The sequence below is a fragment of the Vitis riparia genome, chromosome 4, assembly GCF_004353265.1.
Source record: "Vitis riparia cultivar Riparia Gloire de Montpellier isolate 1030 chromosome 4, EGFV_Vit.rip_1.0, whole genome shotgun sequence".
Taxonomy (NCBI): Eukaryota; Viridiplantae; Streptophyta; class Magnoliopsida; order Vitales; family Vitaceae; genus Vitis; species Vitis riparia.
Genome location: NC_048434.1, coordinates 19,548,566 through 19,563,792, shown reverse-complemented (window position 1 = coordinate 19,563,792; position 15,227 = coordinate 19,548,566). Strand labels below are relative to the sequence as shown.

The 15,227-nt window shown below is 34.3% G+C and overlaps 2 protein-coding genes and 1 non-coding gene across 6 annotated transcripts; 1 reads left to right on the top strand and 2 right to left on the bottom strand.

The window, feature by feature from the left end:
* Positions 1–2,072: 2,072 nt before the first annotated feature.
* On the bottom strand, positions 2,073–2,144 carry TRNAH-GUG. The gene has a single exon. It is a non-coding gene; the product is annotated as a tRNA-His (tRNA).
* A 2,762-nt stretch (positions 2,145–4,906) lies between these two features.
* On the top strand, positions 4,907–8,417 carry LOC117912247 (transcription factor bHLH110-like). The gene is made up of 7 exons (XM_034826763.1): positions 4,907–5,578; positions 5,994–6,666; positions 7,234–7,359; positions 7,460–7,525; positions 7,687–7,752; positions 7,953–8,012; positions 8,206–8,417. Exons 1-7 carry the CDS (start codon positions 5,448–5,450, stop codon positions 8,332–8,334), a joined length of 1,251 nt encoding a protein of 416 aa, XP_034682654.1. The 5' UTR covers positions 4,907–5,447; the 3' UTR covers positions 8,335–8,417.
* Positions 8,418–9,043: 626 nt separating this feature from the next.
* LOC117912246 (phosphatidylinositol/phosphatidylcholine transfer protein SFH12-like) lies at positions 9,044–14,484 on the bottom strand. Of its 4 annotated transcripts, none has more exons than XM_034826761.1 (15): positions 14,346–14,484; positions 13,902–14,020; positions 13,447–13,693; positions 13,098–13,197; positions 12,727–12,993; positions 12,557–12,634; positions 12,359–12,460; positions 12,227–12,276; positions 11,968–12,067; positions 11,726–11,821; positions 11,499–11,591; positions 11,091–11,214; positions 9,617–10,011; positions 9,338–9,412; positions 9,044–9,214 (listed from the first exon to the last, which is right to left on the bottom strand). In XM_034826761.1, the coding sequence occupies exons 2-15, from the start codon at positions 13,927–13,929 to the stop codon at positions 9,197–9,199; spliced, it is 1,773 nt and encodes a 590-aa protein (XP_034682652.1). In that variant the 5' UTR covers positions 13,930–14,020; positions 14,346–14,484; the 3' UTR covers positions 9,044–9,196. The 4 variants fall into 4 exon arrangements, with proteins under 4 accessions (XP_034682652.1, XP_034682650.1, XP_034682653.1 ...); XM_034826759.1 differs by having other exon boundaries at positions 9,617–10,014; positions 14,346–14,483; XM_034826762.1 differs by having other exon boundaries at positions 9,617–9,855; positions 14,346–14,483.
* Positions 14,485–15,227: the final 743 nt, after the last annotated feature.

The following is a 15,227-nucleotide window of genomic DNA, read 5'->3' as shown; positions in this document are numbered from 1 at the left end:
TCTCATGTTCAATCAAATATGGAATATGATAAATGATGAAATATATTATCCATTTTTTTTTTAAAATTCTCTTCAGTAGATAAGTAAATCCTATGGTAAGAGATGAGATATACATATCTCGTGTATCAAATTTTTTTTTTATTTTATCAATTCTTTTAATTTTTAATATCCTCATTTTACAAATTATTATTATTTATTATAAATTAAATTTATGATTAAAAATGAAAAACAAAAAAAAATATTTATAAAATAATATTAATATATGATATATAAATTATTTTTATATATTAAATAACATAATATAAAAAAATTATTGTAAAGTTTAAATATTTTAATCATAAATATTATCAAACATAATAAAATTTTCATTTTTTTTAAATAGAAAATATTTGAATGTGATGTAATTTTTATTTTAAACATTGAAAAAAATATATATTTCATATTATTTTTTATTCATTTCACAAATTAAATATAAATATAATATAAAATAACATATCCCATTAGATATGTTACTTTAAAATATCATATCCACGTAGGATATGATTATTGTCTTATTGAAAATCATATCCTATTATATGTATATCATATCTAATGGGATATGATGTCTTATGATATATATATATATATATATATATATCTTATTCTATTATATCCTGTCAACCAAACGTAGCCTAAGAACATTTTAGTTTGATTCTTGTATACTAACTAACGAAAATCCCATTTTCCAATAGGATAACACTTAGAGGATTGAAAATGTGTTTTTTGTAAAATCTCTCATCTATCTTATCCCGTCAACCAAACGTAGCCTAAGAATAATTTAGTTTGGTTCTTATATACTAACTAAAGAAAAACCCTATATTGTAGTAGGATTGAAAAGATGTTTCTTAGAAAATCTTCACACCAACTATGGTGATAAAAAAACCATGCAATTTAGGATCTCTAATTTAGTAATCCATTACATAAGATCAAGATGCATATATTTACTTGACCGCTTATCCTAAATGCTTACTTTCCAGTATTTATGTTGTCATCCATGTATTATAAGGAGATGAAAATCATGAGATTTGAGAGTTCACGAAATGATAGGATAAGTTACAAATGAAATTTTCTTTAAAAAATAAAATTTCAACTTCCCAAAAATTAATGAAGACATTTTCACTCAATTTTTTAAAATGGATTTAATCTATACCATTTTACATACTAACCTCTAACAAACTTTTTCAAATTTACCTCTGATAATTCAATTGAATTGATAATTTCAAATCTTCAATGGAGAGTAACCGGGTATATGATAAAACTTATTACTTAGGTTGACTTTAAGTTAAATTGTCAATTTAAACTTATTACTTATTTTTCTTTGAAAAAATTAACTTAAATTTTATTCTAAATCATCAAATTAACATATTTACTCCTGGTAATTTAACTATTATTTATATTTTCATTAATCTTAAGTAATAAATTTATTTATTAAATATTCATATTTAAAGTATTGTAGAAACATGAGATAACTATAAAAATATTATGAATGCAGAGTCATAATTGTGACATATATTTTCATTAAACATGGGTAAAAGAGGTTAAAAGAGTTTTGAGACTAAAAAAAAATAACTATTTTTTTTATTAATATTTAAAGTTATTTTTTACTTTAAGTTATGATATTAACTCATTTTATTAAACATTCTTAATTTATTTAATGAGTTACATTAAGTCCTTAAATTGATTTATCAGACACCTACTAAATCACTTCTTAAGAATGAAAATGAATAAAATTGTTAATGAATGGAATGAAACGTAATGCCCGAACAGTAACTAAATCGACTTATTTTAATTTGATTTAGTTCAATTAAAAGTTTTAATGACTTGTTTTTTTATATTATTATAGTTTGATAAAATATCTTAAGCACTATACAAGTCTAAAGTTATTTTACTATAACTCATGTCATGTGAGCAACAATTAAACTCCAAAGTCATAACAATACACAACAAACATCACCTAATTTGTTGAAAAGTGTAAAAAAAATTAATTTTTGGAATTAGTGTAAGTTGGAAAAAGGCTTTAACCTTTCAAAGTCTGTGGCTGCTGGGATTCGAGCCCAGGTCTCCACGGCCACAACGTGGAATTCTCACCACTAAACTACAGCCACTGGATGATATGAATTGATACACTATCAATAGTTGACAAATAAAGCATAGGGAAAGGTATATTTTCCTAGTTACTTATTTGATGACATCATATAACCCTTTTCTTTCAAATTTAATATTATTTACATTGAATAATGATTTTGAGACTAATCAATCCCACAGGCTTTAAGGAAAATAAATTGTCATTGGAATTTGGAACTCAGCAGAGAAAAGTCCGGAGAATGCTTCTATGAGCCTGCTGCGATGCTTTGAGCGACGGTGAACAAGGAAGCTGTACAGCCTGTACTAGATGCATATACATGTGGTGAAGCCTGAAAATTTGATAATGGAGGAATATAATATAGTGTGTGTGGGAGTGGGCATGGGAAGCAAGAAGACCATGGTCCCCCAATACTTGATTTCTTGCCCTAAACTTACATTAAACAAAGCATATATTCTCTCACCCTCCAAAGCCTTTGTCCTCTTCTCAAACATCTTTAACCCTGACTATCCCTTTAGACCTCCTTTTCAGGGGGCTTTGCCATGAAAATAACTTATTCTATTTTTCCTTTTTCACCTTAATTTTACTTCTTTAATCTAATTCATTATGAATGACCATTAACATAATAGGCAATACAAAAGAGACATTCTGCTTCCATATGATATAGCATGGATCAAGGGCTACAAATACGGCAGCATCCCCTTACTTGTACGGTTGCCTATATTATTGGTGGCCTTCCTATGTCTCTGTCCATGTCTATGTCAATCCCTAATTATTTCTCACATATTAGGGCCGGCCAAGGCTAAAAAGAGGGGTAGAGAATGATAGTAAATTACGATTGTGTTAACATTTTTAAAATGAGGCCGAATGCATAATGCGTCCAACGCGGATTTGCAGTTGGTGCCGCCTATGAATGCAAGTGGATTAATGTAGACAGAATAGGGAATCCCACTCTGAATGTTGAAATTCCAAAGTGGCTAAGGACTTGCAAGAGGAGGCATCTTTGAACCCCCATGTTCTCCCAATAATTGGATATTCTTCCATAAACCTAATTCAAATGCTATAAAAATAAATGATATATATATTGTAATTATTGTGAGTAAAATATTAAACAAAAGAGTGTATGGATAGGTATAAAATAAGGGTAAAGAAGGGTCGGTGGTGGGAAGACTGGTTGAGTAAAGGAAAGGCCAAAAGCGGAGGTTGGAATGCGGTGACAAAACTTGCCCATAATCTCTAGCTATCTCACATTCTCCCATTACCTTTTTCTCTGACATTGGCTTTTCTGGGGTTCATCCCATTATTATAAGCCTTCTCAGTTTGTTAAAAGACAGCTTAATCTTACTTGATCAATCAATTTCTATCAGTTTTGCACAATCGCCAATCAGTCTCTCTATCAAACCCACTTTAGGGAGGACGATGATACACTATTCTAGAGTACTATACTCTTCTGGGTCCGTTGTTCTAGACACCCATTTCATGCAAAACCATCCCCTCCATCACCATTATTACTGTTAGTATGGCGATGGTGGGCATCTTTGATGGTTGGTCTGGAGAGAGGAGATGAACTGCTATGAAATGGTTTCCTCTCTTCTGCTCCTAATGGAATTCATTTTTCTCGATCCTCAGCTATTATCCGCTAACCAATTTCATGCAATAATAAAATTAATTAGTATTTTCTTGATATTATACTATATATAATGGATTATTAAGAGTGTGTTAGGTAAGGAATGTTGGAAGTATTTTTAACCCTTCTAAAACTTGAAAATCTTTATTTCTTAAATATTAGACATGCGAAAATACTTCTTAAAATCATTATTACATATACTCTAAATCTAATTTGAATAAGGTTTTGAGAATTTTAGGATAACATTAGCATAAAATTGTTTTTCCTTTCAATAAGGATATGTGAACACAAAAAGAAAAGAACCTGTCTTCCTAAGAGTTCATTATTTTTGTTTTTGCCGAACTCAATTTTCTAGCTCACCAACTGTCTATTTGTCCCGTCAGACATCATCATTGCTCTATCTTTACTGATGCTAAAATTGTTATCGGAGATTATGTACTTATTTTATTCATATACTAAGAAGATAAACATGTCTTATACACCAATAAACTAGCGGAATCCCCTCCCAAATAAAAAGGGAAACACTTAGCATTAATCAACAAAAAATTAAATGGTTAAAAAATTAAAATTATATCTTTTATGATTTTTTTTTATATTTATGATAAAGAAGAAAGTTCTTGATACCATATATGTATAAACTCTTCTTTATTTAATAAAAGTGTTTTAAAACCGTAAGAGTTATTTGGCTTTACAATAAATAATATCTATACAATTAGGTGTAAGATGTCACAAAATAGCATCAAAACTAATCTTTGACGTGTGGGGGTTTGTTTGATGGTCCCATAATTTTATGGTATACAATAAAGATATTGTGTTTGTATGAAAAGAGTGATTGTGTGATAATCTCCTCGATATCTATATGGTTGGGAGTGAATTTCCACATTTTTTGACATTGAAAGGACTTGAAAATTTTATTTCCACACTTTTTGACATTGAAAGGACTTGAAAATTTTACACAGAAGGGTTATAGCCTTTTGCTTAATGCTCTATGTGCATGTTACTGATAAGTAGTGAAGCAAGACAAAGTTTTTACAACTTGAAGATTATCAAGTACCCAAAAAGAAAAAAAAAAAAAAAAAAGGAAGAAGAAGAAATAAAGAAGCAGATTAACTAGGACATGGATCCTGATAATAGTTTGAGGTGGGCTAGCATGTAGGACACAAACTTACTATGTACCCTTGATATGTTCAGCCCACGCCACGCCCATATACGTTATAGGCTGGGTGCCCACAGTACTCAGCATAATGATGGAAGCTAGGTTCTTCAACATCTGGGGAGCAAGAGCATGGTTCCCATGATTTTTCTCTTCACACCCTTTGTCTTATAAGCTTCTAAATTGAAGACAGTGATTTTAATCATGGCATAGAGGAAGTATAATCATATCCCTGTTATTGCAGAGAGCGGAAAAGTCTTTTAAGGAAGACAAATATAGGGTTTCAAGAGCAGGTGAAGCTGCAAAAGGTTTCTCAAAGACAAGAGACGCATGGTATCTTCATCCCCATCTCTTTTTTTAAAGGCCGCTTTAAGCTGAGACCTGAAAAAGTAAAGAGAGAAAACTAAGAAAGAAAAGTGTGGCTAAAAGCAGGAGGTTTTGTGGGTGTCGTCTGAACAGTTTCTTTGAATAGAGTGAAGGGTTTCTAGAGCAAGTTAATTTTATTTACCCTTCTTGGGATTTTCAAGTCTCTTAAAAGAATCATTATGGAGTCTGTAGATGTCCATCGCCAGCGTCAGCTCCAGGAACAGTTTATTATTAATGGATGTTCTTCTCTGGACACCCATGCTGTTTATGGAGTTCCAACCATCCATGGCCGGAGCCCAAGCATCACCATGTAAGTAAACCTATCTTCCTAGGGCCAGTACTGTTAAATCCTCTGAACATTAAGCTTCAGTGCTCCTAGGGTTTAACTGCAATTCACTCGTTTTTGACTCTTATGATGGCTTCAACAACACCTATCAAGTATGTCTGTCATAGGATTTGGAGTTAACTCTTTTATGTATCATTTATTCTCCAACAATAGGAACTGACAAAAGCAAATTTTGGTAGGTGTAATAATTCCAAAATTTCTTTTATACTTCTCGTCCTCTTCAATCAAACATATCATTTTTATTTAGTTGCTTAACATGGCTTGTTCTGGATTTAGTTCACGGATCTATTTGGCCTACAGTTTCTAAGTGTTCTTGGCCATGACGAATTTTGGATTCAGAGTACACATATTAATAGTTTCTTTTGTATGATTATTGCAGGAATGGTAGCAACCATACGTATGGGAACGAAATATTCCTCCCAAACTCAAGGGAGGTATGGCTAAAGAATGCCATTATGGATCCTCCTGTTAAAGCTTCCATGATTCAGGACTTGGGTTTTCATGATGCAAGAAGCTTCACTCATCAGTCACCCACTGAGGTACTGAACTTTACCAAAATCAAAGAGGAGTTGCCCAATTCTTTTCCCAAGTTTGGTGAAATGGTTGACAATCATTCCAATGTAGAAGAATTACATTTAGTACCTTCCATAGGCAGCTACATGAAACATGGCCAACAGCCCTTTCGAGATCTAAGTGAGAATCTCTGTTGGCTAAGCAGCAACTCATCTGAGGGACTTCAACTTTTGGCCGGAAATTCTTACTCAAATGCTCGAGAATCTGAAGGTTATGGAAGTGCATACACATCTAGCAGATTCAACTTCAGCCATGGGTTTCCAAGTACAAATCTTCCCAACCTGGATTTCTCGTCTTCATTAGTTTCCAATTCCTTGGGGTTGAATTTACAAACTTTGGATCTCTTAGCTTCTGCAAATTATGGTGGTGGGTCTAGCAAATCTTCACATGATGATCTTGATCCTTTTAAAGAAAGTATGCCTTTAGATCATGATCATATGCAAGAATCAAGTCACAATCCATCAAACAGCTCTAAAATGGTTGGTATATTTTTATACATTCTTCTTCTTAGAATTAGCATATATGTTGCTGTGCCTTTGTTAATACTCCTTTAATTTCATAATAATAACAATAACAATAATAGAAAATAGTAATAGCTAGTAATGTATAAGGCTATACATTGGATTATAGTTTAACTTAGGGCAGTGGAAATTAAGACATATATGCATACCTTATACTATCAATATCAGTCATAATTAATTTCTTTTAATACATCTTGAAATGCGGTTATTATTTGATTAATTTGCACATTATTTAATTTATTGTGCTCCTTTTTTTTAGGTATTAATTAATAAAAAATGTTCAGAACTGATACTATCTATAATGTAAAGCAAACACACATATCCTAAATATGTCAAAGAATCAGAAGAAAGGGTAAGGAAAGCCTTGTCTTTCTGCTACATGCTGAGCATTCTTTTCAGCTCTCTGCACTCCACAACACTGATCTTTATAAGAATTATGAGTTTCTTCTTTGAGATAACTTTGGCAAAATCTTCATGTCATTATCATCCATAAACTGAACTTTACTTCTTTACTTAATTTTATAGACATCAGCCTTCATGAATGGAGTTTCAAGAACAAAGGTAACCCGCAGTAGAACTGCACCGAAGGCTTTGCATGCAGCAACTAAGATGTCTGGATTCGGACCACGATCCTCATATCCACCCCTGAAGGTAAGAATAACTTTAAATATGAAAACCAAAGCTTGAAACTTCTTTATCATATGCCGTGGCTTTGTAGTGATTATGAGAGATATATATGGCATCTCACCAGGTTAGAAAGGAGAAACTAGGAGACAGGATTGCAGCTCTTCAGAGGCTGGTGGCACCCTTTGGAAAGGTACCATTTCTATATTACATATATGTGTATATCTATATATACACACACACCTTATTCATCAGAATCCACTAACGGAGAGAGAGAGAAATAAGCATTATATTAAGTTGTTAGCCCATGCTGTGATGCTGATAGAGAACTTTTTCGTGTGGAGGAATTTGCAGACAGATACTGCCTCCGTATTGACAGAGGCTATTGGGTACATTCAATTCCTTCATGACCAGATCCAGGTTATTTTTCATTTCCCAACCTTCTGTTTTGCTTTCTCATTTGTTCAGTTTGAATTTGGTGTTCTAACACATTGTGAAGGAGCCGGGAGGATAACTAAAAGATAAATAACACTAACACCAGGGCAAATATTATAAAAAACACGGTTGAAGGAAGGGAATGTGGTTAGCCTGAAACTCAAACCAATGTTTATTCCCTGCAGACATTGAGCGTGCCTTACATGAAGTCATCCCAGAGCAAGTCTCTTGTTCCAATGCAATGGGTAAGGACCAAAATACTCTTTCTCTCTCCTATGTTAGAACAAAGCACACAAGCCCCAAATCTGGGCCAATAATTAAGGGGAGAGTGAACAGATTTTGACCCAGTATTATTTTCTTTTGGTTATATGGATTTTTATTTATTTTAATCTCATTAACTAGTGTTGATTGTTGAATGTTAATGATGGGACTTGACAGGGTTCAAGTGACGAGGACGGAAAGGAAGGGGCAAAACGAGATCTTAGAAGTAGAGGACTATGCCTTGTGCCCGTGTCTTGCACATCATATATTACCGCTTGCAGTGGGGGCGTTTGGACACCTCTCTGACTTAGTCTTAATAAGAGAAAAAAGATGCTAAAACTCTTCTTGGTTTCCTAAATCAAAAAGGTTTGAAGGCCTTTTTTTTTTACTCTCTTGCTTAGTTGATTGCTCTTTTATGTGCCCTTCAGAGGTGTATATGAACAATGGTCATGCTTTAATGGGGCCGCAAAAGCTAATCTTGTAAAGGTAAAAGCATCATCTATGTTCATAACTTCAGCACATCTTGGCTGTGGATCAAATAGGGGAAAAACTCAGACCAAATTATTATTATTAAAAAAAAAAAAAGGAGAGGCTAGTGGGTAAAAATTAAAAATGAATTTTGGGTTACATAGAGAACATTTTCATACATTTGAGTTGTAATAAATAAAAACTGCATAACTATGGAGGAAAGCCATCAAACAAGGCCACTAACCGCTATTTCCTTTCACACTACTGGTTCTGCTGGTCTAAGGGGATAACCAAAGGGATATAGAGTAAGGGAAAAAGAACAAGGCATGACTGATTGTTTAATATATACACTGGGCTCAATCTAAATTCAAGGATCATGTCTGATGAATGATGATATATTATTTAAGGATCCAAGTGAAAAATTTACCGGGTTGGAGACCCCTATACTAATTTAAGTAGAAAAGGGTAGTGGATATACAGGTTGAAATCTATTCTGTCATTTTTAAGTAGACTGATATGATGTGGAGTTTTATTTATATATATACCGTGAAAGAATTGCAAGTTGTATATTTGACAAAAGCCTTGGGTTTAGTATATGGTAAGTGGAACATTTAAGTCACAGGGCATTGGATGGCCTTGGAGAATTGAAAATCGCCCTGCAACTTGCTTTGACTGCATCTCTTGGCAAGCCTGCATCTATTTACCAGCTGAATGGATTCTACATTATGAGCCAAAAAAAGAAAGAAAAAAAAAATTGAAAATGAGATGACTTCAACTAGGTACAAATGCCAATGAGCAAAAACTAGCTGAGCAATGATATTTGGATCTTTTAATAGAATACCAATTTCTTCTTCTTCTTCTTCTTCTCAATATAGGCCAGGACCTCCTCCTGTTGGGCCATGGCTTCCTCCAGAGTCTGCACGAACAATGGCCAGTGGATGATATCAATAAAAAGGTTATTTAAAGCTTGTAGTTACTTCATCTACCAGGGAAGGCTAGATACCAAATTGTGTAATATGGATTCAGTTTGTGGGCTGAACCCACAAACTGAATAATCTTTTAGGCTGTATTGAATTATAAAGGCAACGACAGAACTCAAAAGAAGCCAACAATGGGGTACCTTCTTGGTTGCTGCAAGTTCTCGCTCCAAGGTGTCGATCCGGATAAGAGCAGCATTCAGCAAATCCTCCTTGTCAGCTGGCATGGCCGTAGGTTTGACACTGAGAACACTCACTCTATCTTCCATCTCAGCCATGCGTTTCATGAAGGCCAAGAACTCTGTGCCGGTAATGACAGGGGCAGCTAGCTGGTGTGCATATGGGTGGCTTTTAATCATTGCATCAACACAGTAGATGGGACCTGGATAGAGGTTGGCATCAGTGAACTTCTTGGGCATTGTTCGTGTCAGTCTGATCATGGTCACAATGCCCATAACCAAGGCCATGACACCAGTGAAGATCTGAGTGCTAAAACCGTCAGGAGCCTTGTAAGCATCATGTATGGTGAAACAATCCGCTGCTGTAAATTATAGAAAAGTTACTATATATTGTTTTGGTTCAGGAAAGATGGATAATTTCTTATTGGGCAGCCTGTTAAATGTTAGACCAGCAGTTGCCAACTATGTAATCGAAACAACACTTTCCCTTGCGCGGCTCAGACCTTGGAGAGGCAAACAACAAAACATAAACAAAGAAATGGGAAATAAGTACTAGACCAGGGTTCGATTTCTAGACCTCGACTCTTCTACAACCTTAAAGAATACTTTGGAGCAGCTTGCAGGTTCTTGGAATACAAGTCACTAGTATTTAGAGCAAACAACTATTAAAATAGTGTGATGTATTGGTCCTGGTTGTTGTGATGCCATTTCAGAGAAGGGGATAAATAGGGGAATCCTTAAGCTCTGGCTTGTATATCAAAGCTTCGAAGTATTAGTATGGTTGCTTTCTTCAAGTGTTATCTGCCTACTGGTTCTTGTTTTTTCTTAGTTTTGCTTCTGTAACTAAGGGGAAATCTTAGGGGAAATCCCAGAGGAGAGATCTCACTCCATGAAAAGAAGCCGTTGGGCAACAAGCTAAACCAATGGAGTAAATCAAACTAATGTCAAAGATAAAAATCCAATTCAAGAATAGGAAGCAGCCTCCATATCATGAAATATTAGAAGAGCATTTGGTGCACTAATTGGCATGAATAATGGTCATATCACAAAGCTACTGCAAACCTAAAAATCTAAGCTGAAAGAAGAATCCTGACATGATCCATGTTAGCCATTTGATCCAATCCTCAACTCTTATGTTGTTTATCTGTGCTAACATGTTGCAACATACTGATTTAGTAGTCGATTAAAATTATGCTGTATAAAGCATCCAATTCCACACATCAGAGGAGTCAATAACATTGCGAACAATGAAACCAGATTGAAGAACATGCTGAAGAGACAAACTCCATCATAAGAATTTCGGGAAGTGAAAAAAGACATGCTTTATGATCATTTTCTCTTATGATCATTTTCTCAAACTCATATGTAGTAGCTTCATAACTCATTCAAAGGGAGTCAGTCATATATGTGGATGCAGAATTATAAGTAGGTAATGTACCTTTGGAGAGAGCATATCTGTCATTCTCCATGACACTCTGCCAAGGTGCGTTCATGCTCTTATCAATGATTGGGATGAAATCTTCATAATTGTAAGATTTATGGAAATTTTGATTAATCCTGACCTGCAATTTTTGCCCAAGAAGGAAACACGAAAGAAAATATATCACAACTCAACCTGACGATGATAATGTAGGAAAAAAAAAGAGGGAAAATGACTGGTATGAAAAATGTCAAGGAAGAAAGACAGTCTAGCAGGTTTTTAGGTCCCCATGGATCCATAAAATTTTTACAGACGGAAAAAAAAATGGATTCCTCACTTCTTCTAGTTTTACTAAAAGGAAGTCTCTATTTGTGCATATGTGCATTCCTTCTTGGATCTTTTTGTGCCAGAATTTACAATACTTACTTCTTCGTGTACAGGAGAGAGATTCGGATGCTCGATGTAGCTCCTAGGAACTTCAGGGGAGAGTGATTGAATGTCTTCTACCTCTCGAGAAACCTCCACATTGGAAGAGAAACACCAAATAACTCAGCAAAATAAATTCATCTGGCACTCAGCATGCAGCCAACAGTATATAGCAAGAAGGAAAAAAGTAAAGGCAGAAATATGTTCAAAGACAACATGAGACAGACCTTGGGGTAAACAATCTCATCCTCAGAGATGGTCTTTTCAGCAGTGGATTGACTCTCACATTTCGTTCTACATATGGCATAACCACTTTGAACCATCTGCAAGTCAGAACATCAACTAGGTGTCCGTTACTCACCACAGGATTGTGAATTTAATAAAACATAATTAACTAGAAATATATGAATTGAATTATCATTCAAAAAAAAAAAAAAAAATTTAAAACAAACTAGGAGCAGTAGATAACCCTCAAAATCTCTGGGTCCTTCCATGGGCCCTTATCAGAACGCATACAGCCTCCTTGATCAGCACAAGTGCACGTACCTCCTAAAAATTCTGGCAGCTCACTAGAAAGAAGCCAAGTAAAAAGGACACACTAAGAAGCCCCATAAACACAAGTTTTAAGCATAGAAATTTATGACCTTTGAAGCAGTGATTTAAGAAAAAAAAGAAACTAAAATGGAACAGAAGTTGAATTATTTGACTGAAATAATTAAGAAGCTTACCTAGCTTCAATAATTTCAAGCAGCTTGCTCTGGAACTTATTACCAAGAACCTGGTGAATATTGCCTCTCATAGATTAACTAAATTTCCTTGATTAAAAGTAAAAGTTTCAGCACAAGGAGATGTATACTTACATGGATCTTTGATGTGGTTTTGGGATCAAGAAAAGATTTAACAGTGTTCCACAACAGCCTAAATCCAGAACCCGCATTGATGATAAACATGCGATTCAATGTCTACAGTGACGAAAATGCACATAACATCATAAACCTGTAAGAAAAAATCCAGACTCCCAGGACAAGCCAACTCAGGAAACCAAGAGAAATTAGTACCTCAGGGTAATTGTCACCATCAACCTTTTGAAGGTTTACGATAAGCTCCCTTGCAGATTTGGTGAAATGCTTAAGTCCCTGAAGTATTAAACAATGATGTATACGAACTCTCTTTATAAGATCGACTGAAAAAAACCATATTGCAGTAGTTGTTTATTGTTCTAACATACCACTCCTTGGACATCTAGGATGGTTGTACTTTGATCAATTTGCTTCCTCGCTGAAATCGAACAAGATGGAAACTTGATTACAAAAGTCCTCTCAAACTCCTGTACATGGTATTTTACATAGCGGTCCATCGTTGTGGCTTGCATCAGCTTGTTAGCATCAACTTTCCCTAATCTCTCAATATAAACAGGTCGGCCTTCCTTGTCGACTCCGTGATGACCTTGAGGATAATGTTCAATGACTTCGTTGAGCTCCTTGAATTCAAAGTCCTTGCAAAAATAACAGAAGCAAAAGATGGGAAACTCAAGAGAGGATCTCATTGTCATGCATCCAAACTTTTCAAGCATCAACCGCCAGTTTCTTTCATTAATACCTCCATAATTGTGTCAGCACCGAAGTCCTTCCTCCATTGAAGCATATCAATCCACATTTGTTTTGTTTTCTCAAGATCAAATTTCCTCGCCTTCAAAAATCTGGATTACGAAAGAGTACGTTGGAAGGCTAGTTAAAGAAATGAAGCATAAAATAATGGTCTCCGCAGTTGGGTGAGGAACAGTAGAAATTAGAATTGCCTCACAATATTAGAATACAGAAATAACTCCACCATAACAAGCTTCTATACAAAACTTCAACCATTCTACAACTATAGTTTCATGAATTACGAATAATTATCTCGCATATATATATATATATATATATATAGGGGGAGTTCCGTCACTGACCTGAGCAGCATATGATAATCATCATGTCTTGAGGGTAAACGGTCTTCCGATATAAGTGCTTGACGGAGTGCATCGACAGCCTGCAACTCCTCAGCATCATGCACATCCTCGATGTCAACAGACATAACTTTACCACTTCTCCTACCCCTTTTTGTCAATGAATGTCTGAGCTTGCTGGAGGCATTATTTGCTTTCTTCTTCAAAGAACCAATTCTATTCTCCCTCTCACACTCGGAGTGGTCAACTTCTGTATATACATAGACAATCAATGTCAGGTATCATAAATTAAATATTAATTGTTGTACACAAAACTGACAGATTTTTGTGATGGAAGGTGTGTACAATGTATGATCTATGGTCCCGGAATTTTTAATGATTAAGTTGTAAGATTTAATGACTTAATTGTTAATCTTGTACACTTTGGTGTAGCAATGAAAAGAGAACATTGTATTTACCAATATTTCGAGAGGGAGGTTCAGACATGATCCCTCAAATGTTGGTTTGTGAGACAATAAAGGGCAGAAGTGTCAAGCACTCATATCAAGATGCCAGAACCAAAGGCCTTGGCAAATGCCTGCATATCCCACCGCACAAAACTTAGCAACCAAGAACACAATATAAAGCTCATTCTCTAAATCATTACCACTTGGATCTTAAAAAAAGCTTTGATACAACATCCAAATTTTGGCTTTTTTTTTTCCTCTCATTTTGTTGGCAATCAAAATGAAGCTAATAAAATTACAACAAATTCCAAAAACCCAAAACCAGATAAAACAAATGAATCCAAAAAATAAATTCAAGGAACAAATAGATAGAAGGAATGTAATTACATTGAGCAAATAGAACAAAATTGAGAAAGGAAGAAAAGGTAGAAGGAGAGAAAGTAAGATGGACAATACCTTTGGAAAAAAATTAGGGGTTAGGGAGAGAGAAGGAGAGTATAAATGACCGAAGAATCCTCTATGGGGATGGAGGTCACTTGGAAAACAAACATGGAAGATTGATGCGTTGGATGTAAACCATCACCATGAAACATTATGACCCAGTCTTCTCTCCATGCCCTTTTTTAGCTTCTTACTCTCACACTCTTTCTCTCTGTCTTTATTTTTTGTAAATTAGATGAAGACAGGGAGTTCCGAAACCCAAGGTGTTCCACCCAATTCCTTAACTGATTTTAAAAGTAAAATTTGGGATAAAATGTCAATAAAAATTATTTTTTTTAAAAGAGTAATTTTTTTTAATATTAAAAGATTAAAATATATTTCACTTAATATAAAGAGACTTGTTACTAGAAATTACATTAAGGAGTGCTCTCAAGGAAGACTATGTTACATACTAGAAGCCAAACATTTGCTTAGATCAGTGATTTTTTATTTATAAACTTTTAAATATAGGATTTGTAGGTATGTTTGGGCTAATTTTGAATTGTCTTAGCTTTCTTTGATGATGAATTCATGAGATATGGGTTTTAGAAGATTATTGGGCATGTAGATATAGTTTTTCTTTGATCATAGCCTTTAAACCGATTTTCTCGGTTTTTATTGCCTTTGATTGGTTTTAGATGCATATCTATATATTTATTTTTATGTTTATTTGTTGCTTGAGCCTAGGATGGTGATATGTTGCTTGATTTTGGAGTTGATTTTCCTTTTTTAAGTTCATTAAACTTTTAAACACGATATGAGACTTAAATTATTTCGTGAATTATGTTATTTATATTTAAATCTTGATGAACACAAATCATTTTTATTTTTCTCAGATTTTGGATGTGTTCTCACTAT

Bases quoted from the DNA above. Each gene is read 5' to 3' on its own strand.
- LOC117912247 (XM_034826763.1), top strand. From the start codon at position 5,448: ATGGAGTCTGTAGATGTCCATCGCCAGCGTCAGCTCCAGGAACAGTTT. The intron at 5,579-5,993 runs GTAAGTAAACCT...TGATTATTGCAG, and splicing joins CGGAGCCCAAGCATCACCAT to GAATGGTAGCAACCATACGT. The intron at 6,667-7,233 runs GTTGGTATATTT...TTAATTTTATAG, and splicing joins CATCAAACAGCTCTAAAATG to ACATCAGCCTTCATGAATGG.
- LOC117912246 (XM_034826759.1), bottom strand. From the start codon at position 13,929: ATGTCTGAACCTCCCTCTCGAAATATTG. The intron at 12,635-12,726 runs GTATGTTAGAAC...TTAATACTTCAG, and splicing joins TCCTAGATGTCCAAGGAGTG to GGACTTAAGCATTTCACCAA. The intron at 10,015-11,090 runs GTACATTACCTA...TATAATTTACAG, and splicing joins CAGATATGCTCTCTCCAAAG to CAGCGGATTGTTTCACCATA.